The sequence below is a fragment of the Chinchilla lanigera genome, unplaced genomic scaffold (genome assembly GCF_000276665.1).
Source record: "Chinchilla lanigera isolate Chin_1 unplaced genomic scaffold, ChiLan1.0 scaffold00073, whole genome shotgun sequence".
NCBI classification, from domain to species: Eukaryota; Metazoa; Chordata; class Mammalia; order Rodentia; family Chinchillidae; genus Chinchilla; species Chinchilla lanigera.
In genome coordinates this window covers 3,043,527-3,071,262 of record NW_004955474.1, presented here as the reverse complement: position 1 = coordinate 3,071,262, position 27,736 = coordinate 3,043,527, and the positions used below count along the sequence as shown (strand labels likewise).

Below are 27,736 nucleotides of genomic sequence, written 5' to 3'. Positions count from 1 at the left end.
GTTTTTCTCCGGTACCGGGAACCGAACTCACGACCTTGCGCTTGCCAGGCAGGCGCTTTTGCCGCTGAGCTAAATCCCCAGCCCCTGGTTTATTGTTAATCTCTTAAGAGAAGTGGGCATGGTAGTGGGTGCCTATAATCCCAACATTTTGAGAGGATGAGACAGGAGAATCATAAGTTCACACCCAGCTGGGGCAATTTAGCAACCTAATGAGATCTTGTCTCCAAATTTATTTTTTAATTAATTTTATTGGTACACTTTTAACATACATAGTGATCACATTCATTGTAGGGAATTTGTAAATGTACATAATATATCGTAATTCTTTTTTCCCATTCCCTATATCTTAATATATTTTAATTCCCTACCCTTCCCTTCAATCCTTCTTACCCTCTCCGTTTACAAAACTTCATTTCTGTTGTTTTCCTTTCATTCTTTTTTTTATTTTTATGTTCCAGCTCCCTTCCTTCCCTTCCCCCTCTATCTGCTGCTCTTCCCCTTCCCATTTGAACATTTTCTTCATACTTCCCAATATCTATCCTCCATTTTGCTCCTTATTTACCCTTTGGGTTTCTTACACAAGAGGAACAATGTGCTATTTAAACATGTATGTCCAATTCATTTCACTTAAAGTTATATTCTTCTCAAGGTGCATCCCTTTACCCAAGTGTCTCAAGTTTATCCTGTATGCCAGAGTAGTACCCTCTTGTATATAAAAACCCACATTTTCTCTGTCCATTCATCCATTGATGAGCATATGGGCTGTTTCCAAGATTTTGCTATTATAAATTGTGCTGCTAGAAACATTCATGTGCATATATCACTGCTGTGGTGCTTTTAACTCTTTTGAGAAGATATGTAGAAGGAATATCTGGGTCCAGTGTAAACTCTAGTTTTAGTTTTTGGGGAATTTCTACACTGATTTCCATAGTGGTTGTATTGATTTATACTCCTACCAACAATGGAAAATGGTTCCTTTTTCCATACAACCTGTGCAGCATTTATTGTTGGTTAGTTTCTTGATGACACTCATCCTTTCTAGAGTGAGGTGGAATTCAGTGTTGTTTTAATTTGCATTTGTCAAATGACCAGTGATGTTGAACATTTTCTCATATATTTATTTGCTGTTTGTACTTCTTCATCTTCAAGTGTCTGTTCATTTCAGATGCTCCTTTTTGAATTGGGTCTTTAAATCTGGGGGGCCTGATTTTTTGAGCTCTTTATATATTCTTGATATTAGTCCTTAGCCTGGGGAATTGTGGTAAAACTTTTTTCCCATCCTGTGGGCTGTCTCTTCACTCTGTTGGTGGTTTCTTTTGCTATGCAAAATCTTTTTAATATGATGTGATCCCAATTATTGATTCTTTGTAACATTTTCTATATAATCTGTTTGTTTGTTTGCTTTTTGTTTTTTCTCCGGTACTGGGAACCGAACTCACGACCTTGCGCTTGCCAGGCAGGCGCTTTTGCCGCTGAGCTAAATCCCCAGCCCCAGTTTTCTATATAATCTGGATTTGTTCATATTAGAGTTTTGTTCATAAAGTCTTTGCCTACATCTGTGTCTTCAAGAGTTTTACCTATTCTGTCTTCCAGCAGATTAAGTGTTTCTGTTTTAATATTTAGATCTTTGATACATTTCAATTTTAGTTTAGTGCATGGTGAGAGATATGGGTCTAGGTTTAATCGTCAGCATGTAGAAAGCCAGTTTTCCCAACACTATTTATAATAGAGGCGATAAACTAACACAACTGTAATGGGGGACCTCAACACTCCACTACCACAATAGACAGATAACTAGGGGAAAAAATCAACAAAGAAATGTCAAAGCTGAACCAAACCTTTGAACAAATGGACTTAGTAGATACCTACAGTGTGTTCTACCCTACAGCATCAAAATACACATTCTTCTCAGCAGCACATGGGAGTTCTCCAGAATACACCACACACTTGTTCATAGAACATGCTTAAATAAATGCAAATGAATTGAAACTATCTCATGCATAATATCAGATCATAGTGCAGTGAAATTGGAACTCAATGACAAAAGAAACCACAAAAACTATATACATACATGGAAATTAGGCATGCCTTCTTGAACATCCAAATTTCAAGAAATGAAAAGGCCTGAGGATGTAGCTCAGTATGAAGGCCCTGCATTTAATCTCCTAGTTTCACACACAAGCAAATACGGATTTATCAGAGTTGGATAAATTGTATTTATTTGTCTTAGAATATAAAACCAGAGATTGAAAAAGTTTGCTGCTACTGTCAATAAACTAAAGAAAAGACAAAACATAGACTATGTAGAAAAAGCATTGTGGGCATGTAAAACTATGAACAATTATAAAAATCACCAAAGAATGGAAATTTAGATTAAAATTATGTATGATATTACACTGACTTTGCAGAAATAGTTATGAAACAGTAAATTCATTTATTGCTTAATATGGGGCATGGAATTGTTATTAAAAGGCCTAACGTCCAAGTGACTGAAAGATCTCCACATAGTTTATTGAGAAGGCTTAGCATGACTTCCTGATTTTCCTTGTATGGTATTAAAACCAATTGCCTCTTTAACTTTGGCCTTCTACTGTCTGGAAGTTGTAATTCTACATTTGCAATTTGGTGAAGTCCACTTGGAAAAGTAACAGAAAACATTAGCACAGCGAGTCTATAACAATAAAACTAAAGTACTCTGTTGCCCTTGAAAATAACAGTTCTTCCTAAGTAACTCTTTGACTTGTATATGATGCGCTATGTTATTAGGCATAAACTGGAATTAGGTGGAACTATTGTTTTCAGTCTTCTACGATCCTTTCAAATCACATTAACAGTAAACTGCAGGACTTGAAAACTTACTTACTTTACAGTGACACTTCTCTGCGGTAGAATGCCATCATTTATTTAAAAAGTAAAGGTAAATACCTTGATGTTCAATTCTAAAACCCCACTATTACGGTATTCCTTGGTATTCGTGTTCGCTGTACACAAAGCTGACAAAGTGCCAGCCTGCTGTGTTATGCTCCCTGAGGAACAGTATAACTTTGTTTCCATCCAGTCCGTGGCCAGTCATCTATCCATTTACCTATTCCATGTGTTTAGTAATTTATTTCTCTTCTACCAACCTCTGTCAGACACCTTCTAGCACAAGAAAGTCCCTGTCCTCGGATTACAGGCTACTGAGAAAGAATGCTTCCCCTGTCTTACTTACCTGCTGCCATACATCCCCTATCTCTACAGTTCCAGATGTTACCCATGGGCTACTCTCCCCAGTGCCAAGAAAAACTCCGAAACAGCTCTGATCATTTCCACTGAATTCCATGCAGTCTGTCCTACCTAAAAGCTTGTTCCACATGAAAGACCCCGTGTGGTCCTTGCTGACTGCTACCACATTCTCCACAACAGTTTCTTTATTCTTCTTAAGCCTCCCGTCAAACAGGCTCACAGGAAGTGATTCATTTCATATTAACAGGCAGTTTTCTAGCGTGAATATCTTGGGATTTCCTCTGCATTTTCACCCTTTCTCTTGACCATCATTAAAAAAAAAAAAGAAAAAGAAAAGTTATTTCCTTCTTGCCAAACTAATCATCCCACATGGGTTTTTTCTCCCACTTCCCGTTTCCTTCAGCACATCAGTGTCTATTTCAATTCCAGACCCCACTCAACAGACGTACTATCCACCGGCTGGAGCAAGGTGCAAACATTGCCCTGCGCCACAAAGACTGATCACTCTGTGTTTTTACCTTCGCGTTTTTAAACTTCTTGAAAGAATAACATATAACTATTTGTGAATTTCTTACCATCTAGTCCTTTACCCTTCTCTGATTTGGTCTCTGATCTGTTGGTGCAATGAAAAATAGTTCTCTTGCAGATCATCTGTGTGTGACCTTTATATAACACTTATATTCATTTATTCACTCAGAAAATACTTTGTGCTTGCTATGCAGCAGGAGCTGCTAAATACTAGAGGTTCATGTGAAAAAAGACAAGATCCTTATTGTCAGAGAGCTTGTAATTTAGGCAAGAGAAACAGCAAGTAGAGAGAAAACTGCTCAGTCATGGGAGAGGTGCAGTTAGTTAAGGTAATATGAAAGTAAGACCAGCAGTGAATAACTCAGCCTTTGATCAGAAGCTTACAGGGAAAGGTGAGGCCTCTCAGAAAAAAGGCAAGATACACAGTTACAGAAGAAGGGGAGCCGCGTTCCTAGTAGAGTATCTCCCAAGAAGGAATCTAGAAGTTTATATCCTTTGGTTATCTGTAAACTGAATAACACCAAGTGCAGAATTTGGGAAGTGGATGGTGAAGCTTTTCTGAGTCTAGCTTTCAATTCGTATTTAATTTTTGTGTATAGAAGCTTGAAGAGAGTGGAGAGGTCTAGACTTCTCGCCAGATGCTCACATGTGAGTGTGTGACTTCAAACTCTGTAGGTGTAGGTGGGGACTAGGTTATAAAAGACTGAGGAGTTTCTGACTTACCTTGAAGGAGATCAAGAAACAAAATGTGCTGTTCAGACTTCTGATTCTGGAAAGGCCACTCGGAAAGGAGAATTACCGAGTGAGAGGACCATGTCTGCAGAGGTTGAGGAAACAGGCAGTGCTCCTGACGGGAGACGCCCGGGGTCACAGGGACAGTGGAGGTGAAGAAGGGGGGGCGGGGCGAAGGACTGAGAAGGCAGCAGCGTTTAGATTTTAGTCTGCCCTTGCCCACGTCCTGCCCACTTGTAGGCTCACACTGCACGAGCCCGTGCAGTCCCCCACCCCAGCATTTAGCATCTCGTCCTGGTGGGCCTGAATGTCCTGTCTCAAACAAGAGATTGTGCATTTGTCTTACTGTCTGTATTTTAAATTCTCTGTGTCTGATTTCGAGTTTTCAATCCCCTGCAATGTGTAACAGAATTTCACATAGCATTCTAAAAACTGGCTGTTAATGATGCTGCTGATGTAGCACTCTTCTAAGACTTTGTATATGTTCGTTCACTAAACTGTCACAGCAAATCTATGAAATGTGTGCACTGTTATTATCTCCCATTTGGGGCTTAGAAAGAAAATGAGTTGCTGGAAGGTTGAATTCTTTCCCTGAGATTCAAACCCAGGCAGCCTGACTCCAGAGTCGATGCCCTTAATCAGTTAGCAATAATCGCGCCTCGGATAAACCTCATTGGCTACGATACTGCCACTGCGCAAAGCTAATGCCCTTAATCAGGATGCCAAGCCATCTGAGAGTTAGAACCTATTGAATACAGCCCAGTGATTGGTAAATTTAAAGTAATGCATAAAATATTCTGGCTCCACAGATTAAACATAATTTATCTGTATAGAACAGCGCATAAGTTTGTTTTCTAATGTTTTTGTTTTAATCTCTCTAGAACCACTACGAAGGTACAAAACTTACCACAGTGATATCTTTAGTACACCCAGTGAAAGTCCATCTATTATTTCCTCCGAATCAGATTTCAGACAAGGTAAGATGTATCTGAAACAAGCCAAAACAAGTTTTAAAGACACCACAATTATAATGCTTCACAAATGTTGGAATTCAAGCAAAAATTTAAGAATTGTAAAATGTTACCATTTACTTATTTGATAGTATTACAGGTTTTAAGCAATGATGTGATCATTTTCATCATACAGACAGGAAGTCATGGTCTTTAAAAATAGCAAAACTTACTTCAGGATTTAATAACGTGATGTCGTTAGTTTTGTTATATTAATATAATTTGTACGAATTATACAAATACTTGGGTTTTAGAGAGGGCTGTTTCCATGGTTTTGTCACCTGTGCCATCAGTTCTTTGTCATTTACAATTAGCGAGGAGGGCTGATGCTTCAAAGAGGTTCGAATCCGACAGCGGACTCCCAGGACTGGATGAAACTCCAGGTCACACCCAGCCGCAGAGATCAAGGTACGGTGGGTGACGCAGCAGAACGATGGACTGCTAGTGACCGGTGGGGGGTTTTTTGTTTAGTTTTGCCTCTTTCTTAAAATCAGATTGGACTTCTCTTTTATTATCTTTATTTTTTTCTACTTTCCTTTCCCTTCACTCCTCTTTCTTTAAAAAGCTCTCAAAAATTCATCCCACTCTATGAATGATAGGGATTGGGATCTTTTAAAGTCATGATTGATGGGCCAGGGATAAAGCTCAGTGGCATAAGCGCCTGCCTGGCAAGCGCAAGGTCCTGAGTTCAATTCCTGGTACCAAAAAAAAATAAAAAATAAAAAATAAATAAAATAAAACCATGATTGACTCTATTTGTAGTTCTTGTTTTTTTAATTGTCTATATGAATAGAAAATAACAGTCAAGAGAATGTGGCACTAAAAATCAGTGAGAAGATGGTGAACCTTCATTTCTAAAAGAATAATTTTTTTAAGGTTAGAATAGGCTCTACCAGCAGGCTTTTAGTGAGAATTTATTTGTTGAGAGAATAAGGAGTAGATTACTACTATGTGACCTATTACATGAAAAGTTAATTATTCACGATTTGGTTTAAATGAATTACCTGGTATTGTTTAAAAGCCTGATTTGGGCTGTTTTGAGCTCATTTTTGTATTGAAGTAGTTGGCACACTTCTTATGTTAGTATTGTTCATGTTAGGTTTATGGTGGTGGTGTCACAGCTGTGTTATGATTTCCTTAATTGAAACTGAAAGATGTCAAGTCAATAGTGAGTATGTTGATAACCTATCATTGTCATGTGCACACAGATCCCTTATGGAAACAAAAGATGTTATTAATGCTCAGTATTAATTTCAATTGTAAGAGGTCCAGAGCTTGCTTTAGAATTTCCTCCCCAAGTTTGAAAATCTTTTTGAACTTGATCTTTCAGTTTGTTAAACTCAAGTGCTGCCAGATACAAGAGAATCATTTTAAAATTAACAAATATTTGTCCCCCAGCTAATTAATTCACAGACACTGTTTCACACCTGTAAGCTATTAATAGACCAGGTAACTCTAGCCTTACAATTAAAACAATTTATCCATGGCTTAGAGTTCAAGTAATTAAATCCACTGCACTGAAATTAATTTTCCTTAAATTCCTTAATTAATTTCCATTTTTATTAAATTTATTTTGTTTCTTGTGCCTTTGTAAAATAGCCTATAATATTTTATTTTCTTTGAGGAATGCTCCAGTAAGTATTCACTTACCTAAAGCTATGTTTGCATAAAAGTCTTTTGTATTATTGTTTTCTTGTGATGGCCCCATTTTGATAATTTCAACAAAGATGTACAAGGCAGTGACAATCTGTATTTGACTGTACGGGTTTTCCTAATGAAGCAGAAGCATTTGTGGGTGAAGAGCAGTAAGAAGCCAGAATGGAATTGCACTCAGCTCAGGGTTGCATGGAGGGAGAATTTCTTTAGAATTCGCTGTTCTCTCTATCTGACTTGCAGGAGGCCTTGAACAGTCATATGATGCCCTTTTAGCTTGCCTGAAAGGAGTAGAGACAACTGGAAAAAATATTAGCTTTTGTGTTAACAGCTTGTTTATAGTTGATTATTTAAAGACATCTTCCTTCAACAAAATTAAATCACTTTGTGAGCTTTATCTCAATTTTCTTACTAAGTAATCTCAAAAGTGTTAAGTATGGGATAACCTTAATTTTGACTGTTTTTAGATTCTACTCAAAGAAACACTAAGGCCATCTTCGCTTGTTAGAGCTGTATTTTAAAGAAAAACACTATTCTTTGTTTCTTAATTAATGGAAGGACAAACCCGTGTGGTATACATAGCATCTGAGTTAGATATAGGTATAGGTGGAAAAAAATACTGCCAGGACAAGTGGGTTATTAGGTGCGTGCCTCGTCTCACACATAGTGCTAAACTGTTCTTTCAACCAGCCCCAGCCTTCTGCTGCCCCCGGAGGTACACATGGATTCCAGCACCATCTGAAGTCCTTATGCAAATGCAGAGTGTCATGACTGTATACCGAGGCTTCCGATAATGTCCTCAACATGTAGTCTCTGATAAGAACGTCCTGCTTCATTCTTTATATTGTGAGATCTGTAAACAGTGCTGTATTTGTATGTGTTACAAGCTTCCTTATAAAAAAAAAAATTCCATTCCCTTTAGCTGGAATGAGATGACAAAACAGATCCAAACAGAGCCATTGATTTCGATCACACAGGGAGGAGGGGCAGGAAATGATGAGTCAGATGCAGTAGAATAAGTAACTTTGGATTCTCAGTGATCAAAAGTATCTTTCAGTGACCAAAAAGGATACTCAAAGCTGTTTTCAGAGAGCATGCCTCCGCCTTTTTATGTGTCCGCTTTTGGGTACAGCTTATGCATGGTACAGCTCCCGGCACTTCTGTGGCTCTGCTTACTGAGACGACCTTTCCTCTGACTCCAGACAACCTGGCTTTTGATGAGTTATTGATGCAGATTTTCTGGATCTTTGGCTTGTTTTTGTTGTTTCCCTCTCAAGATTTCATTCCTCATAGAAACTTCTACTAGTTACTGTGTTGGAAGAGATAAAATGATAATCACTTTTGCTACCTGTGAGTAGCTCTGATAGAAAATAATTTGAACAAGAAGCTAGTATAATTCATGAAAATTCTACATGTAGTTGGACATGTTGGTACATGCCTTTAACCCCACCATGAAGGGAGGCTGAGGCAGGAGGATCACAAGTGACAGTGAGGCAGATTATATTCAACAAGTAATTACTGAGCACCTATTACTAGATACTTTTAGGTACTGAAGATAGCGTTGTTAACAACACAGAAAAACTCCCAAGAGACTTGCTAGACATGACAGACAGCCAATAAACAATTAAAAAATAGGTGATGAGTGTGCTGTTAGGTAGCATAGTGGTCCCAACCACTGGGAAGAAAGGTAAAGCAGGGTGATGGGATAAAGAGTGTAAAGATATGATGTCTGATTCTATTTTACATAGCTGGTATAACCAGGTTTGGTCATTTGCTAGGGTGGCGTAGGGCCTTTATGGAGGCTTCAGAGGCATGCCACACCCCTCGGGTCATTGCACAGGATCTGGGAGCAGTTTGTCCGTGCACACCTATGCTCACGGGCACACGTCTCATGCAGAGATTCTTCTAAATGGAAACATAAATTTGCCTCGATTCTCGATGCCTTACTCAACACAGTTTTCTTCAGTAGCCTTCAGACGGCTGTGCTCTCCCTGGCCCTGACCTTTCCTCTTTTTAAGTAGCAGACAATATGAAACACCCCTGGAGAGCAGCACGGTCAGCCAGGAGCTCATGCTGAAGCGGCAGGAAGAGGAGATGATGCAGCTGCAAGCCACGATGGCCCTTCGGCAGGCTCGGCTCAGCCCGTACCCCGGAGACACAGTCACAGCCTCCATGCTGGACATCAGAGACCCGCTGAGGGAGATGGCCCTGGAGACAGCCATGACGCAGAGGAAGCTGAGGGCAAGTGTACTCCAGGTCATGGCCCCTAGACCTGCTCCCAGGGAGCTGTCAGGCAAAGAACCAAAAACTGCTGCCAGTACCCAGAAGTTGCCCATAAATGAAATTGAAATTCCATATTAGCTTTCACATGGGATTAAACACCTTGCTAGCTGACATTAGAATAGTAAATATTTAACTGTTGTCACTATCTTATTTCTACAATAAAATTAGATGGACTTAGCGTATCTTGACTGTACATTTTTAAATTTTGTCCCTAGCCAGTCATAACGGCAGGGGCCTATTGCCTCTACTACTAGGGAGGCTGAGGCAGGATTGATCACTTGAACCCACAGGCCTCAGGAACATAGCAAAACCCATAACAAAAGAAAATGTTTTTTTAAGTTTTTCGTGATCCTCAGAAGCAGCTGGCTTTATTCAGTATTAGGGAGGATTATTTTTTAATCCCACAAATTGAGAGATCAGAGATACAAAACAGAGTCCAAGGTTGGTTCAGAAGCTCAAGATTATTATCCAGGGCATCTTCTTTTCTGCCCTGCCATTCTCAGAATTTGGGCAGTACCTTGCTTTATAGCCAAAAGATGACGGCATTCGCTCCAAGCGTCACATCCAAAGGCAGGCAGGAATAGTCTGCAATCAATACCTTTTGGGAAGACTTCTTTTTCAGCACTGGGGATTGAACCCAGTGCCTTACACATTTTAGGGAAGTTCTCTACCCCTGAGCTAGCTCCCCAGCCTGGGAGGGGAGTTTTAAAAATGTGTATATTCTTCTATTGGGGGTATTTTTCTAGAAACATACAACCTTAAATACAGTTTTATAAAATTAAGCTCAAAATGATCATGCCTTTTCTCCTATAAAAGCATACTAATGTGTATAAATAAAGATGATATAATTGACAGTGACTTTCTTTTAAGTTCTTTTGTGGTTATTGTTGTTGAGTGCTTCAAAGAATTATCTTAAAAGCAGATTCAAATTGGTGGAATTCAAATTTCCTTCATGGTATTCTAAGGACAAAAGCAGTATTGGGCAGTGAAAATTGCAGTGAGCTATAAATTGAAAGACTCAAATTTTATTCCTTGTGATGCTGTTATATGACTTTATGTAAACTTTTAAACTGCTTTGTGCCTCATTGTCCTAATTTTCTACTTTTAGGGATTTGTTTTTGTTCATTTTTTTTTATAGTGCTGAAGATTGAACCTCATACATGCTAGGCAAGCACTGTATACCTATCTATATCCTAGCCCCAGTAGTTATTTTTTAAACATGGATTGGGTTATAATTCATAAGATATTGATGAAGTTTTTAAATTTTTTAATAAAATATAAGTGGATTTTAAGCTGAAAGAAAAGAATTCAATAAGGTTTTACCAATTTACCATTATAGCCAGTACCTCTATCAAAATTGGGGAATAAGCACAGAAAATTGTGAGCTTTAAAAATGTTGTAGGCTAGTTGGGGATATAGCTCAGCAGCATGGTGCCTGCCTGGCAAGCACAAGGTCCTGAGTTCAATTCCTGGTTCCAAAAAAAAAATATTCTAGGCATCTCTAATTTGATAATCTAATTTGATAATTCAGTAAAGAACACATAAACAGACCTGTTTCCTAAACCATGGTTTCAGAGAGCTAGTCTGGAGCTTTGGTTTATGAGCAATTCACAGATTACAGACTGTGCCTTTACAGTATGCACTGTCATCTGTTATCTCACTGAAAACCCACGTTTCTTTTTTAGGCAGTCCGTTTCTGGCCATTTTTAGGCAAATATATCTTTACCAAGTTGTATCAGTGATTAGATCATTTGAACTACCAGTCATTAAAGCACCGCACAATGTGTTTTCTCTGAAAAGAGCAGATGGTTAGATATCTGAGGCTGAAAGGATACACTGGAGGAACAGTTTCACAATAGGGTTAATATTCCTTTTCGAACTACACATTAAATTGTTTTTCTATTCTTCTTTCTTTACAGATACATTTAGCTTGTTAATACTCTCTTGTCTTTGTTGATCTTTATTAGGTTCTGTGATTCCCACCACAGACCGTTTTTGTTTGTCCTACTGTATTTCTGCCCTGCTTTAAAATGTGTCCTGCCAGTTCATTGACTGTTAACAAACCCATGATGTTAACCTTTTACTGAAATGGTATCTGTCACATGTTCCGCACTCAGTTAATTGGATAGAACTCCCACACCAAGCAACCAAATGAGCTGTACAACCAAGTGCAAAGGAGAAGCCAACAAAAACAACACTGGAGTGACCTCCATTAATTCAGACACACCTGCAGACACACACACACACACACACACACACACACACACACACGCACTGCCTGACTCGGCCTCAAGATTAGCCCTGCCTTCCTCCTGCTTTGGCCCATCTGGAGCTAACCTTCCCATCTCTTGTCATCCCTGCTGCCCCTGCAGTGTAATTTGTTTTGAGTTCTCTCTTAAATCAGTTCCCTCTCTCGCAAAAGGCCTTGAGTACACAGGAGGCTGGGGAGAGAGTAGGTCCAGGTGGCAGACCCCACTCTCCCATTCTTTGAGTCTTCCTGATTCCAGGCATTTTCCTGCTGAGGGCGCGGGTGAGGGGTGGAGACAGTGTGATGTCTGTATTGTCCCCAGTTCTCACTGTGTGAAACAAGAGCATGAAGCATCCCGGCATTCCAGCCCTGGGTCCAGAAGGATATGTATATTTTTACTCACCGAGTAGGTGTCCTTTAAATAGAACTCATTTTAGATTGAACGTCACTCTCTAAAACAGTGCGATTCAATTCACTCCATTTATACCTGAGCAACAGAAAACCAAATCCTCCTATGAATGAGCTTGATAACTTTTTAAAATTATTTATTTGTCCATATTTTGTGTGTGTGATCCCGGAGATCAACCCCAAGGCCTCACAATGTTAGGGATGCACTCTACCACTAACTCTATACTTTGAGCCCAACATTAGTTATTTTTTTAAGTCTACCTGGAGATCAAACACTGACAACCAGTAAAATAATAAAACAGTGTGAAGCTGGGCATGGCGTTTGACCTCAGTGGGAGAAAACATTAGGAAAAGCTTATGTGTATAGGACATGTTCCATTCTTAATTTGGACACCGTTCATGGAAGTACTCCATTGAAAGTTTCTGCATTTGTTTTAGATCACCCAGTTTTAATGAGCTAGTTTTAAATGTAATGTATTATTTTTCTTGCAAGGAAAGAGCTAGAAGAAATGGTAAAAATATTAATTCTTTTTATGTGATTTGTAGAATTTCTTTGGCCCTGAGTTTGTGAAAATGACAGTGGAACCATTTGTATCTTTGGATTTGCCACGGTCTATCCTTGTAAGTACTAAAACCAATTTGTATACCTCGTACAGAATTACTGTCCCAGTACTTTTGTTTTTAAAAACTCATTTAAGTACTTACAAAGCTTAACTTAATAAATGTCATTACTTTTTCTCAATTGTAGACCAAGAAAGGGAAGAATGAGGATAACCGGAGAAAAGTGAACATCATGCTTCTGAGCGGACAGCGGTTGGAACTGACCTGTGACACCAAAACCATTTGTAAAGACGTGTTTGATATGGTCGTGGCCCACATCGGCCTTGTGGAGCATCATTTGTTTGCTTTAGCAACCCTCAAAGGTACCACGTGTTTTAAACTCAGAGTACAGAATGGAAACTTGGCAGCAAGCTGACTCCCTACAAATGTTACCCTGCTCAGCTTCATTGTGGGAAATGCTAACTTAATGAACAAGGCAGCATTGAAAAGTAGAAGTGAGGAACTCCTCCCAACTTCATTCATTGTTTTCATAATCATATTTGCTAGGTACCTTCTGTATCTATTTTGAAGAATTTTTCTTTGGCTGACACTATATAAGGATAGGTTGGGTTTTGTTGCTTTGTTGTATTTTGTTTTGTCTTGTTTTGTTTTGTGGTATTTATTTTTTTTCCCAGATGAATCTCAAAGTCTTGCACTCAAATAATCCTCCTGCCTCAGCCTCTTGAGTGGCTGAGACCCACTGGACCCAGCTAAAAATACAATAGATTTTAATTGTCATATTCTAGGACCATCATCTATATGTTAACTGCAAATATATAACATATATATATATGTGGTGTGTAGTATATATCACAGGACCATATCTCTGGATTTTCACAACTTCTTTAGTCTATTGTCCTAAAAAGATACAGTCTTTCTTAAGGGTTGTTAGTTGATGACAGAAAATTAGTCATTTCGCGTATCTTTTAAACATCACCTCCACTGAACCCCGTGACATACACAACCATCGTGGTCTCAGACCACTGCTTTAGTAAAAGCTCCTCTTTGTCAACCACAGTTGTCATAGCAATAAGCTCTTTGGAGTTGATTTTCATTCTTTAATAAATCATTATACTTATGAATTACTCTTTAGTATTTCAGATTTCTCAGTTTAACGACAATAAAGTACCATAAATGACAATCAAAGGGTCAATACAACAACTCTATAAAGCAGGAACTGGCATTATCCTACTCTTACAGTGAGGAAAATTGCTGTCCCAGGAGGTAAAGTAGTTTACTCAGAGGCGTACGGGTAGTAAACGGTGTGAGCAGGAATTGAACCCGGGCCTGTCTGTCTTCAGAGCCCGCACTGTAGCTGGCTGAGCCATGCTGTTGTCATCCGTACACAGTGCCATGCAGCTCCTCGTCGTACTTCAGAGCAGTCTTGTTTCATTCTTGTTTGGTATTACTTTGGACAGTGAAGAAGTCAAAGGGAAACTCTTTATCTGATAGTTTTCCTCACTCTGTTTTAGATAATGAATACTTCTTTGTTGATCCTGATTTAAAATTAACCAAAGTGGCCCCAGAAGGATGGAAAGAAGAACCAAAGAAAAAGAGCAGAGCCGCTGTTAATTTCACTTTGTTTTTCCGAATTAAGTTTTTCATGGATGATATTAGCCTGATACAGTGAGTATACCAAAGTTCCTCCCTTGCTCTTTCTGGGCCCCGCTCTTTGGACCGTTTGACTTACAGGTGCTCAGCTTTGTATTAACAGAAATGCAATAGTGCTCCCTTATCTATGGCTTTGTTTCCGTAATTAGTTACCTGTGGTCAGCCATGTCAGAAACGTTACATAGAAAATTCCAGAATTTTCCACAATCCACGCATTTTAAATTGCAGTTGGTGCTCTATCTCATGACAAAATCTTGCACCATTATGCCCTGCCCTGCCCTGCCCAGTGCACAAGCCTCCCCTTTGCCCAGCGTAGCTGCTGTACACACGACCTGCCTTTTAGTCACTCTGCAGCTGTCTTGCTTGCCACGTGAGCTAGCATGGAATTGCGGCAATTCGCGTATGCCACAGGGAATCCCTAAAGTGCTGCATTTAAGTAAAAAGGTAAAAGCTCTCGACTTAATTGGAAAAGAAAAGAAAGTATGCAAAGGTCACTAAGATCTGTGCTGCAACTGCTGTAAATCTCTTACTATGGCTTCTTTATAAATTAAACTTTATAGATCTGGGTGTGTGGATATAGAGTGAGTGTAGAGTCTGGTGCTACCTGGGTTCAGGCACCCGCTGGGAGTTTTGGAACACACCCTTCTTGGATAAAGGAGATCAGTATTTCCATTACGTAGCTTACTGAATTCTTGTGCCTTCTAAAAACTTAACAGCAACCGCCAGGCGTGGTGGTGCATGCCTGTAATCCCAGCATTCAGGAGGCTGAAGCAGGAGGATCACTGTGAATTTAAGGCCAGCCTGGCCAACATAGCAAGACCCTGCCTTTAAAAAAAAAAAAAAAAAAAAACACTTAACAGCAAGCTTAGTAATACACTACACTGGAAACTACTTTCTACGCCTATAATGAAACTCACTCCAAGATTGAAAACTAAAGGTCTGCATGTTGGTGTCCTTGTCTGTTTTTTCAGACACACTCTCACCTGTCATCAGTATTACCTTCAGCTGCGGAAAGATATTTTGGAGGAGAGGATGCACTGTGATGATGAGACGTCCTTATTGCTGGCATCTCTGGCACTCCAAGCTGAGTATGGAGATTATCAGCCAGAGGTTGGTTTTATTGTTGTTTTCCGTCCAAGACTGTTTTTGTGTTAGCATTATCCTTAGCTTAATTGAGAACTAAACCTGTTTAAAAGGTTTCATGCATAGGTCTGAAGTTTTTGAGGCTAGTTTGGTGCCTCAAAATGACTAAACTCCAGAAGTACATTTGCTGTGTACACTCATACAATGTGGGGTTTATTTTTCCATTTAAAAAATTTAGAGTTTAGGACTACCTAACACTTACCCTCTCCTCTCCTGGTCTCTAAGTAATTGAAGCTGAGTGTCAGGGTTAAAGAATCCTTAACGTTCCATTCAGACCTATGCAGTGAGATTCCGGGAACAGTGTAGATTCCCGGAACAGAGCAGAGCTCAGCGTATGGAACATTCACTGCATTCTGAGCCTCCTGATGCTGGCATCAGTGAGCTAAGAGGGACAAGGTGCGAGAGACTGCACGTCCTGAGTGGCAGCCCAGACGCGTCAGTTCTTAGCAAGGGCGGCATGAGGCCTTGAGTGTATGTTCCTGAGGCTGCTGTCAGTCAGTCATTCTCCTGCGTAGAAGAGAGACTGGCACATTCCGCTAAAGCTCACTCTTCAGAGAGAGAAGCAAAAAAAGAGTATTCATCTCTGGACTAAAGCAAAAGGGTCTAATAAAAAGCAAATAGAACCACTAACAAACATTCTCCCTTCTAGATGCATGGTTTGTCTTACTTTAGAACGGAGCATTACTTGCCTGCCAGAGTGATGGAGAAACTTGATTTATCCTATATGAAAGAAGAGTTGCCCAAATTGCATAACACCTATGTGGGAGCTTCTGAAAAGGAGACAGAGTTAGAATTTTTAAAGGTAAGCATGTAAGACCAAGAAAGGTAAATGTGTTCCTATAAAAGAAAGAGACAGTGTTGGAGGACACACAACTAAAAGCTCGGAAGCCAGTAACTGATGCTGTGGATTATTTTATTTCATTTATTCCTGACTAAATCTGTGATGTTCTGGTTTGTTTGTTGTTTGTTTGTTATGGTGCTGGAGATTGAACCCAGGGCCTCACACATACTAGGCAAGTGCTCTACCACTGAGCTATATCCCCAGCCCTTTTTATTTTTTTTATTTTGAGACAGTGTCTCACAGACTTGCTAAGTTGCCTAAATTAAGCTTGGACCTGAAATCCTCCTGTCTCAGCTTCCCAAGTATCTGGGATCAAAGGTGTATGCCACTGTGCATAGTTTAAGTATATGTACATAAATCTGTACATCAGTCTGTATTTGCCTTTGTATTTTAGCATTGACTCTTGATGAGTAAGTTTTTAATATTACTGGAGTGATTTGTTATTAGATTTGTTTTGTTTTGCAGTGCTGGGTATGGAGCACAATGCAATTTTTATAAACATAGTAAATGTTTATTTTTTGCTAGTGCATCCACATTGTTCTGGCAACATTGTTGGAAAGACTGTCCTTTCCACTTTCAACTACATTGATGCAGGCACAACTTGTGTAGCTTTGTATCACCATGTATCAAAGTACACTGCATGGTACGGTATTGTTCCAACAGGTCTGTCAAAGACTGACAGAATATGGCGTTCATTTTCACCGGGTGCACCCTGAGAAGAAGTCGCCAACAGGAATATTGCTTGGAGTCTGTTCTAAAGGTGTCCTGGTGTTCGAAGTTCACAATGGAGTTCGCACGTTGGTCCTTCGCTTTCCATGGAGGGAAACCAAGAAGATTTCTTTTGCTGTATGTCCATTTTAACCCCCTCTTCATTGCATTTTTAAGTGCCCATTATCAATTCCTGTGTAACATATTAATTGGCTTTCCTAACTAAACTTAGGCCCTACAATTCAGCACTGTTATTATGTCTTAATACTGTTTAACCGTTATTTATTAGTTGGAGGAAGTATTATTGAGGTTTGTTTCTAGTTTTCTCCAGAGGTGATATTTTAAAGTATCTGATACATTCTTAGCTAGTTATATGCTCAGTTAACCCAAGTTAAATTATAACCAAATTGAATTCTTTGTTATACCGGAACTTATTCTAGGGTTGTACACAACTTCTCCCATGGAGAAACTCCTCCAAAATTTTTAAGATAGACGACTGTCTTAATCCTAGTAAAATTTGCCTAGGTCAAGAATAGGTTCCTTATAGCAACTACTACGGAAATCTCGTCAATTCAAAGATAAATGCATTTTATAAACTAGTCCTGTTACTTTCTGCAGCTTCAGATTTTCATGCATATTCTCCAGGGAGATAAAGTTAGAAAAGTTACATTCAGAAAATACTGTTTATGGAAGATGCTGAGTTCTAAAGGCCCATTCTGATTTTAGACATAGAGTGTCTGACATTGAAGTGCCACTGGCAAACCCCACAGGTGAATGGGAACTGTGTTCAGGTATTTATTTCCTGGTGGTGTTCAGGGATTACTGATGTCTTTACTTCATATTTGAGCTAAACTGTGTTCTCAACGGGGCACTATTTGTAGGGATGTGAAGGTCATGATAGAGTCTGGACAATGTTCAACCTAAAGAACGATAAAATCATTTGTAGACCTGCTGGTTGGTTGGTTTTCTGTGAAACCCAGATTACCACCAGGGCTATCAGATAGTAATTTGTTCTCTTCAGGAAAGCACAGACCACCCTCACCTTCTCAGGACTGCCAACCCCAGAGCATTACCTAGGTCTAACCTTCCCCCAGGGGAAATTCTGCCATAACAAGTATCTGAAGCAAACTTTGGATTAATTTAATGCACATTCATTTTGGACCAGTTTTGAGAGGGCAACAAGTAGTCATTATGGTACTCAGCTCTGTCAGTCACCGAGCTGTCACACCATCCACTTTATAGAGAACACTGTGTGCAGCCAGGACAAACTCAGCTGGAAAGGTCTGCAGTAATAAAGAGCAGCCCACATGCCCACATGAGCTACTTCTGTATTTAACAGCACTACTTGTCTGAAATTCTTTCTCTAATACAGAGCTCTCTTCTCTACTAATTCTGGGGTGTGAGCCATTAGGGCTGACAACTGGATTCTCTCAGTCACACTTCTTGTCTACTCATCAGTTAACTCTTACAATAAAATACTGTTTGTTCGTTTCAAACCAGTTTGCTTCTTACATGTTACATCATCCACAGCGTCACTTTTCATCATCACTCTGTACCTCTGACTTATCTTTGGTGGGGCCTTTTGTGCCCACAGCTCCTTGTTGCCTTTGCCTATCTTATGCAGGTGTCAGTTTTACAGCTCTTTTGTCTTTCATATGAGTGATTTAGTCAGCAAGAGAGCTTTACCACTGTAGAGTTTAGCAGCCTTCCAAATTACTTGATAGTAGTTAAGTGATAATTTTGTTAGGCAAAATGTTCCCTACCTCGTGGAAGAGTTACTATGATACTACTTATAGTAGAGAGTTACTAATTACACTACTTATAGTCAAGATGTAATACACACAGTCAAGATACTACTCCCCCTGACAAGGGCTAGGCGATTTCCGAGGGCATTCCTTTGCCCTCACTCACACTTGAAGCATGCTGGCTTGCTTCTGTAGCTCTCTGGATTACCTCAGTTTCTCGTGGAATCACGGGCTTTGTCATAAAGTTTATCAAATATAGGGAGCATAGTTAGGTGCTACTATCTTTAAGGCCTCTCTGACATTCGCTGAGTTCCATTTTTAATAGAACAGGCCTACTCCCAGAGAGCTCACTGGCAACAATATCTAGGTAGAGTTTTGCAAGGTTATATTTTTAATTACATTCATTATCATTTATTTCTATAGATTCTATTTGTGGCAAGTGATACTAGTTTTCTATTTATGGTTATAAAGTTCCTTTAACATAAATTTTTATAAGTAAGAAAAATCAATTTAAAAGATTTATAAATAAGCAAGGCCAGAGATTATGAAGATGGCACCTGAACAGTTATAGTCTGGGTAATTCTGTTGTATCTTTCGTGATCCTACTAAATTTGACTTTTCTGCGTCTATTGTACATTTGAAATAAACATAAAGGATGTAAAGTAAAGAGAATAATTTGCACAGTAGGTAAGAGATAGTGTACACTCTAGCTGGAGTGAAGTGATCGTCCAGAGATATTACTGTTAGATGCCTAGAACATTCCATGCTTATTTCTTAAGGCACATGGATCTCCTATAAGCTTCACCACAAACGTCACAAATTTGAGGAAGCCTTCTAATACAGGAGACGTTCACTTTTTCAGAAACATCAGGGACATAAAGCTGGCTTACTTCCTACTTTCCCTGAGTTGGTGAGAATTGCCATCTCTGAGTATCAAAGCATTTCATCTCAACCCAGCGGTTACGTTACCCTGCACCATTTCATTACCACCTCTTCTTTAACTTCCCACATCTTCTGTCCTAGTCTTCACACCGTCCATATTCTATTTAACTGAATCACAGCTGTTGTCATTGCATATAAATTAAGAAAAACAATAATTGTTGGGCTTTAATTTCTATACCCGGGGGCCAAGCATATAGCTCAGCAGTACAAGCACCTGCCTGGCAAGCACAAGGTCCTGAGTTCGATTCCCAGTACCAAAAAAAAAAAATTCTATACTCTGATGAGTAGAATACATATTTCTGCTCATTATTTTAAACAGCCATGGTATTTGTAAACATTGTCATCAACTCAAAATATCAATCATCTCCTTAAAGGAACTTTTCCCTCACTCATGCTGACATACAATCTGACTTAGGCTCCAGGTTTTGAAAGCAGCAAATAATGTAATTGTTTCCTGTGTTTGTTCATACCACAGGAGTACATTTTTATGTTTATATTGGGTATCAGTCAAGGAATACCTTATATAAATATAAATTACATTTTCCTAATTAGATTATTTGTTTATATGAAGGAAAGCATCCTAATTATGGATACCCCTGGTTAATATTGTAGAAAAAGAAAATCACGTTGCAGAATACATCAGATGGAATAAAACATGCCTTCCAGACAGAGAACAGCAAGGTCTGCCAGTACCTGCTGCACCTCTGCTCCTCCCAGCATAAGTTCCAGCTGCAGATGAGAGCACGACAGAGCAACCAAGATGCCCAGGACATTGGTAAGGAGAAACGGACTGCTTCAGGTGACTCGTGCATGTTTTTGGGACAAATTTTGAAAGAATTTCCATACTTAGAATGAAAACTTACATGGTATATATCTATTAAATGACTACACCAAGTCTGTAAAGATGTCACAAATGAAGCCAAGATTTCAACTTCATGTTCATTTTGAAAACAGCACCCCAGCTTAAGTCAGGGAGAACCTGCTGAGAGACCTATTTTATAATTAGCTATAAGGTATTTGGTGTAAATATTATGAAAGCATGGCCATGTTCTCTCCCTGTAGTAAATGTACTCACTGTTTGGAAGAGTGAAGACCAATACACATGACACAGTAGGACACAGTAAGTTTCATGATTTAGCAGATCGTCTCATACCGACTATGATACGCGTTACCCGAGAAGGTTAAGATCAGGCTGGAGGGCTGGAGAGGTGACGCTGGAGTTGGATTAAAGGGCAGAATTACTTCAGGAGTGGAGAGAAATGAAAGGGGTAAGGGAGGAAACATGGAAGCAAAGCGGAGATAGAGGCAGTAAGCACCCAGGACAGGAGGAGGATCTTCGCAGGATGCTGAAGACCTAGACATACCGTTTCTCCAGTGGCCAGTGCACCATCTCTTAGTTTCAGCTGGGTGCGTCCCTGCTCAGAACCAGAAATAAATGACCATGGTACTCAGTGTAAATGGTCAGAACAGTGGTTTCATTTTCTTCTGAAAAGGAACCAGTGGAAAAATCTAATGTAGCTATAAAAATAACTCAGAGCTGAAATTGTTAAAGGGTACCCTGTAAGACCACACAGAGCGATTAAAGCGATACAAAATCAGTTCCCCATAGCAAATTCTTGTAGACCTAAGTGAACACGCTGAAGTATATGATTTAAAACTTGAGTGGAATAGCACTGATGACCTTGTGTTATGAATTCTTTCCTCAAACTTTCTTACATGCTGAAATCTTACAGAAAATACTTTTCCCATAGGGTCAGACTGGGGTGATGGCAAACTATGAATAGACGCCTCTCAATCTTTCAGAATCAAGATGAAGTGAGACCATATGCTTATTTAAAATGAAGATTCTAGGAACCTACCTGAAACTTGGAAAATACAGTCTTTGGGAATTAGGTCCCTAGAATCTGCATTTTAATCAGCTTTCTTCAGTAATGATTTTTATGCATGCTAAAATAGGATAACCATTACCATAAAGTAATTGCATTTTTTAAAAATTTCTCTTCTTTGCTCTACTAAAAAGTTTATATGCTGTTATATATTTCCAAAGTGTAGTGAAATGTCAGACTATTAGAGCTATCAGAATTCTCATCTGGAACTCCCATTTAAAACCAGAAATGAACAGTTGAAGATTATATCATTTTAGATGAAGTATAGTAAAAAGAGTCAGAAGACAAAAGTGTGAAGCCATTTGTCTGTCCTCAGCATTTCATATTAAAGAACAATATAATGCAGTTTGAGTATCCACTATCTAAAATATTTCACACCAGAAGTGTTTTGGATTTGGGGTTTTTTTTCAGATTTTGGAATAATGAAATATATTGTGGATAAGACCAAGTTTAAACACCAAATTCGTGTTTGTCTCATGTACACCTTACCCATATAGCCTGAAAGTGACTCTGTGTATTTTTAATGTGCCTGTGTCCTGACTGTGACCTCTCAGATGAGATCAGATGTTGAATTTTCTATGCCATGTCAAGCACTCAAAAAGTTTACATTTTGGGTTTTGCATTTTCAAATTAGGGATAGTGAACATGCATGGTGGTCAGGAACGTGAGCCCTGTCGCTTACAAACCCTAAAGCCCCGGGCAAGCTACTCAGATTCTCTGCCTTGATTCTCATCTCTCAGATGTTTGCGATGATGATAGTGCATGCATCATAAGACTGCTGTGAAGTGCAAAGGAATTTGTACATGGAAAGCACAGTACACGTGCCCAGCAGACCAGGGCTGGGGGTGTAGCTCAGTGGTAGAGTGCTTCCCCAGCGTGCCTGAGGCCCTGGGCTCCACCACACACACAGCCAGCAGTGGGAAGTCGGTGAACATGTATCGTTGTTGTTGTTGTTGTCACCATGACCCACATTGTTTTACCACTACCCACTCTGCTACTTAGCAGTAGTACTTTGGTAATTATAGTACTGGCAGCAGCAGGAGAGAGTGCTTCTACTGTACTCTGTGCTCCTCTGTGACATACCACATACCGTATAATAGTAGGGGCTGTAGTAGATGCATAACCTTAGGAAAGCAACTGAACTTCTTAATGTCATTTTTCTTGTCCGTGAAGGGAGAAATGCTCCATGTAGCTCACCCCTTTGCCTCTGGGATTAGCTTACCTGTGTACCCTTGAACTTATATGGTGAGAACACTTTAAGGGGGTATTATTCATATATTGCCCAGATTTTGTTGAACCTTCAAAGGAATTATTTCCTCTTAGAATTACTTGAGGAGTCGCTATCTACTACTCATCTACCTGTACTAAACAGGTAAAAATTACTGTGTAATCTGTAGGAGGCTGAAGCGCTAATAAATGTTCTGAACTTCTTTAGCATCATGAATGTGGGTGGCAGAAAGTACTTTAAAGGCCACTGAGTCCACAGTTTTACCAGTGAGAAAACACGTTCAGGGAAGACAGTGTCTCAGCTAGCCTTGTGGGAACCAAACTAGGGTGGAGCCCTAATTGCTAATTCTCAATTCAGTGTGCTTTCCTTTTGAGAGTCACAGAGAACTAATGTTCATGAAATTAAATTAAGAAGTAATCACTTCTTGAGCACTTAGAATCTGTAAGTAGGAAGTGTAAAGTAAATGAAGGCCCTCTCTTCAGAAGCGCTCAAGTGGACAGTGCAAGGAAGTAAGGTCGTATGAGAGACTGAGCAGTGGCAGAAATGCACTAGAACTCCTAGGTCCCAGGCAGAGGGTGAGCCCACAGGTTCAGCACTAATGCTGGGGCAGAAACTGTTCTCATACCTCTCCCGGGCTGAGGCCATGCTAAAGCCCTTCCCAGTGGAGGCCAGTGGGTTAAGCAGATGCTTTATGCTCCTATAGCATGAGAATATGCAGTGCTTTCAATCCTGTCCAAGAGTAGGCTGTGAATGAATCTGAATACCACAGTCCCTGAGATGATCACAAAACAGACAAAATCTAGACTCAACAGGTGCCATTACTGCTGCCCTTTTCCTTAAGGATGAAGAATGCGGTGGTGTAAATGCATTCTGCTCCATGCCGTTGAATCTACATGAGACTCTTTCTCCTTTAATTAAAGGCTGCTCTCAAAGTAAAAGAAAATAATGTCATCTGTGCTAATGAAAATACCATATTTGAAGTTAATAAAGATAATTCTGGGAATTCTAAAACAAAGTTGGATTCTCGCCCCACACACACACACCATCTCTTTCATACTGGGAGTTGAACCCAGGGCCTTTTCAGTGAGCTGTGTCCCTAGCCCTTTTTTTATTTTTTATTTTGAAACGTCTTGCTATGTCTGTAAACTCCCCAGGCTGACCTGTAACTCCAATCTTCCTGCCTCAGCCTCCCAGAGTGCTGAGATGACAGGTGTGCACTACCACACCCAGCTTACAGAGGTCTTTTTTTAAGTTCTGACTTTAATTTGATGTCCTCTTCTACTTTAGAGAATGTTGAATTTTCTTGGGAACAGTGAGACATGCTAATTTAGACTTCATTCTGATACGTGAATATTAAAAGGCTTCCATGTGTTTGAAGGAATCTAAAGATCTAAGTTACAGTAATCATCCCATATTTTCTAAAGGACGTTTTCCCAGCTGTTCACCAAAGTACTCAAGCTTCACTCCAAATGGAGCACAGCACACAGCCGCTGCGCCCGGGGCCCAGCCTGTGGTGCAGGTTGTGTAATTCATGAACCAGCCCACTTGAATTGTGTCTCCTAGCCCTTTGTTTATGTGTTAGGCAGTGCGTTTGTGAATAGCCTCAAACGTCAGATGCTTTCATGACACCGGTTCCTACACAGTAGCATAGCCAAGTACTTCTTAGAGAGTGTGCCAGAAGTCACTCTGAAAGAAGACTTTGTATGTAGTCGTGAGTGTGAGCACAGACAGAGCCTAGCTCTTGGGCCACATTTGTTTGTTTGTTAGCACGTACAGATACCAAAGCAGAGAGCAGAGCAGCGCTGTATGACCCTCCCATGGTTCCTGGCCCTCAGTGGAATCATAAAGTCACCAAGGTGAAAAAGTGGAATCAGCATGAGAGTGGAAAAATAAAAAAAAAATGTTGCCTTAGGTCAGGTGTGGTGGCGCACACCTATAATCCCAGCACTCAGGAGGCTGAGGCAGGAGGATCGCTGTGAGTTCGAGGCCAGACTGGACTGCATAGCTAGACCCTGTCTCAAAAAGAAAAAAAAAATGTTGCCTTAAGGTCTTCTTTTGTTTGTCTGTTTTTGCTTTTTATGGCATAATAGGGCTGTAACTTTGGTAACATACAGTTGTAAAGTGTACCGTGCAGTGGTCATACACTCAGAGGTGGTGCTTCCGGCCCACCACCTGCAGTGCATTTTAGATGAAAGTAACTGGGAACTTTTCCTTTGGACAACACTCTCCTCTGCGCAGCTTCTTTTTCAAGCTTGTCAGCCCATCCAGGTTTCATCTCCCTCTCCCCATCCTTGGCTGCTGATGTTTCAGTGGAAACACTACTAGGGCTGAAGTGTTCTCTGTAAGTGTCGCTCGCATTTCTAACTGAAAGCCAATAGGAACTTAGGGTCAGCAGCCTACACTGCAAACATTATTGGATCAGGAGCATTGTTAAACAAAGTGGGTAATGCTGAGCAGGTGATAGCTGAGCAGAAGCTGAAAGAATGGAGAGAGGGTATGGAAACCAGGATCTGCAAGCCTCCGCTTAAAACCCGTGATTGCCACCCTTTCAAAGATACCCACCATGCAGGCAATCAAAATGGTTAAAATCTGCATGCTGTATTGTACGTATGAAAATGACTCTTCTCATAAAGCTCCTGTGGTGTTTCCATCGTGTAAAGCAATCCTGTTTCCTTGTAGAGAGAGCTTCGTTTAGGAGCCTGAACCTCCAAGCAGAGTCCGTTAGAGGATTTAATATGGGACGCGCGATCAGCACTGGCAGTCTGGCCAGCAGCACCCTCAACAAACTGGCCGTGCGACCTTTGTCAGTCCAAGCTGAGATTCTGAAGAGGCTCTCCTGCTCAGAGCTGTCGCTTTACCAGCCATTGCAAAACAGTTCAAAAGAGAAGAGTGACAAGGCCTCCTGGGAGGAGAAGCCTAGCGGGATAAGTAAATCATACCATGATCTCAGTCAGGCCTCCCTCTTCCCTCACCGGAAAAATGTCATTAACACGGAATCCCCGCCACACACCATTGCGGAGCTGGTGGGGAAACCTTTCCTCCAGATGGCAAGGTCTGATACAGGATCTTTGGCAGGACGCATAAAACTCAATAAGTAAGAACATGACTCAGCCACTACGTATTTGTAAATTCTACATTTCATATATTTGGTTTTTTGTGTAGACATTTTGTTACTTTCGCCATTTTTTTTTTACATTGACACATCCCCTCCTACCTTCCTTTTCCCTCTTTAGTTCAAAGTCTGTTGCAAGTTTAAATAGAAGTCCTGAAAGGAGGAAACAGGAATCAGACTCATCCAGTGAAGACCCTGGTCAAGCACATGGTATAGGTCAGCATGAACCAGCTTACGTTCTTTCTCCCAACCTCCTGCCCGCAGTGAAGTGAAAGGATTGTGTCAGTGCCCGAGAACTTACTGTAGGTTCCACACCCCGATGCCCCACATAGGATAAAAGTGATTGTCCCACGGCTCCGGCTGTTACTTAAGCTTCCTCTCGGTCTCAGGACCCATGGCAGTCCTGTGAGAGAACCTAGGCAGTCTGGGGCCACTGCTGTGGACAATGTCCCTTGGCTTCTCCTGACTAGTCTGAGTGGCTGGACTTTAATAAAGCTGTTTTTTTGAAAGGCTTGTTTAGGGTGCTTTCAGCTTAGCATGAATGTAATTGTCTCTGAAAACTTAGTTTATGAAATGTTTTATGGTTGCTGGTTAATAGGTGGAAATTCTTAGTTGGCTTAAATTTCTTTAAAATCTCCCTGCTAGCTATTAAAGGGATATTATTTAAAGACAAAGATAGATATAGATAGATAGATATCCATACATCTCCTTACAAAATAAATAGTTCAAGTTGTTCTTGCCCCGTGTGTCTTAAAGGGAAAAGGCTATAACATCAGACTCTCAGAAACCTTGATATCTAGGCCCAGATACCTGAACTACTCCTCCAAATAAAAGCAGCTGAAGGGAAAAAAGAGAAGCAAGGACACCCTCTTCTATTATTTTGCCAAATACTACTACTTAACTCTCTCCTTAGGCCCAAAGTTTAGCCTTAATTACCTAAACTTCAAAAATATTTGTTTAACTTTGTAATTGGAATACAGGTATGGGGGGTAAATGGAATCAGGAGAAAACTCTATATTATAGTTGATAAATATGTGTGGAAAACAGCATTATTAATATCGGCACCCACAACTTTCAGAGATGACACTATCATCCATCTAAGTTGAATGGGTTTTAAAAAACATGAAAGCAGATAAAAGGCAAGATTTCATCGCAGAGACGAAACTATGTTGAGATAGTAGGAGACTCAGCAGTGCATGAGATTTTTAAGCGTGTTCACGCAGAACGAGATCTCACAGATCCTAAGCTGTTTCACCACACAGGCTTTGTCCCACAGGGACACCCACCGTGTGTCAGGAAAGTGGCAAATATTCTCTAGAAAAATATCCGTCAGGGAACTTACTTTCTGCATTTGTTTTTTGTTTGAATTACTCATTTTACTGAATATTGATTTTTTCACATTTGGACAAATGCATTTAAAACTTTCATCATTTCATATTTGACATATCAAAATGTCATTGTCAGAAACAACACATTTGTGTTTAAATTTATGGTGCGAAACAGGTTAATATGCTTGAGTACTATTTAAAAATAGTAAATATGCCCGTTGTGGGAAGACATATTTTTCTCAGTATAAATTAAAATGTTGCTGCCTTAATGTTTTATTGATTTTTATGAGTATTTCAGAAGAAATTACTTCTGTGTCTAATAATTTAATTTATATCACAGGAATGGCTATGCATAATTCTGGAAATTCTTCATCCCAAGTACCCTTAAAAGAAAATGGTAGGTTTACAAAATGTTTTTCCCCCATTTCCATCGTTTCCTTTCTCCTTTCTTGTATCTTTTTTTTTTTTTTTTCTTTTTGTCTTTTTGAGACAGGGTCTCGCTATG

The 27,736-nt window shown here is 39.9% G+C and overlaps 1 protein-coding gene across 13 annotated transcripts in view; it reads left to right on the top strand.

Annotated features, from left to right (window-relative positions):
- Ptpn13 (protein tyrosine phosphatase, non-receptor type 13 (APO-1/CD95 (Fas)-associated phosphatase)) overlaps positions 1-27,736 on the top strand; it is a 152,412-nt gene that overhangs the window by 69,258 nt on the left and 55,418 nt on the right. For 6 of the 13 annotated variants that reach the window (XM_013502743.1, XM_013502740.1, XM_013502739.1 and 3 more), the window contains 13 exons: positions 5,367-5,462; positions 5,810-5,903; positions 9,167-9,389; positions 12,634-12,708; positions 12,836-13,010; positions 14,160-14,313; positions 15,270-15,408; positions 16,091-16,243; positions 16,946-17,128; positions 20,290-20,476; positions 25,471-25,885; positions 26,025-26,119; positions 27,572-27,628. In XM_013502743.1, coding sequence (XP_013358197.1) covers positions 5,367-5,462; positions 5,810-5,903; positions 9,167-9,389; positions 12,634-12,708; positions 12,836-13,010; positions 14,160-14,313; positions 15,270-15,408; positions 16,091-16,243; positions 16,946-17,128; positions 20,290-20,476; positions 25,471-25,885; positions 26,025-26,119; positions 27,572-27,628 — 2,046 coding nt within the window. The remainder of the gene's footprint in view (positions 1-5,366; positions 5,463-5,809; positions 5,904-9,166; positions 9,390-12,633; positions 12,709-12,835; positions 13,011-14,159; positions 14,314-15,269; positions 15,409-16,090; positions 16,244-16,945; positions 17,129-20,289; positions 20,477-25,470; positions 25,886-26,024; positions 26,120-27,571; positions 27,629-27,736) is intronic. The other 7 variants (XM_005401349.2, XM_005401347.2, XM_013502741.1 and 4 more) reach the window with 5 other exon arrangements.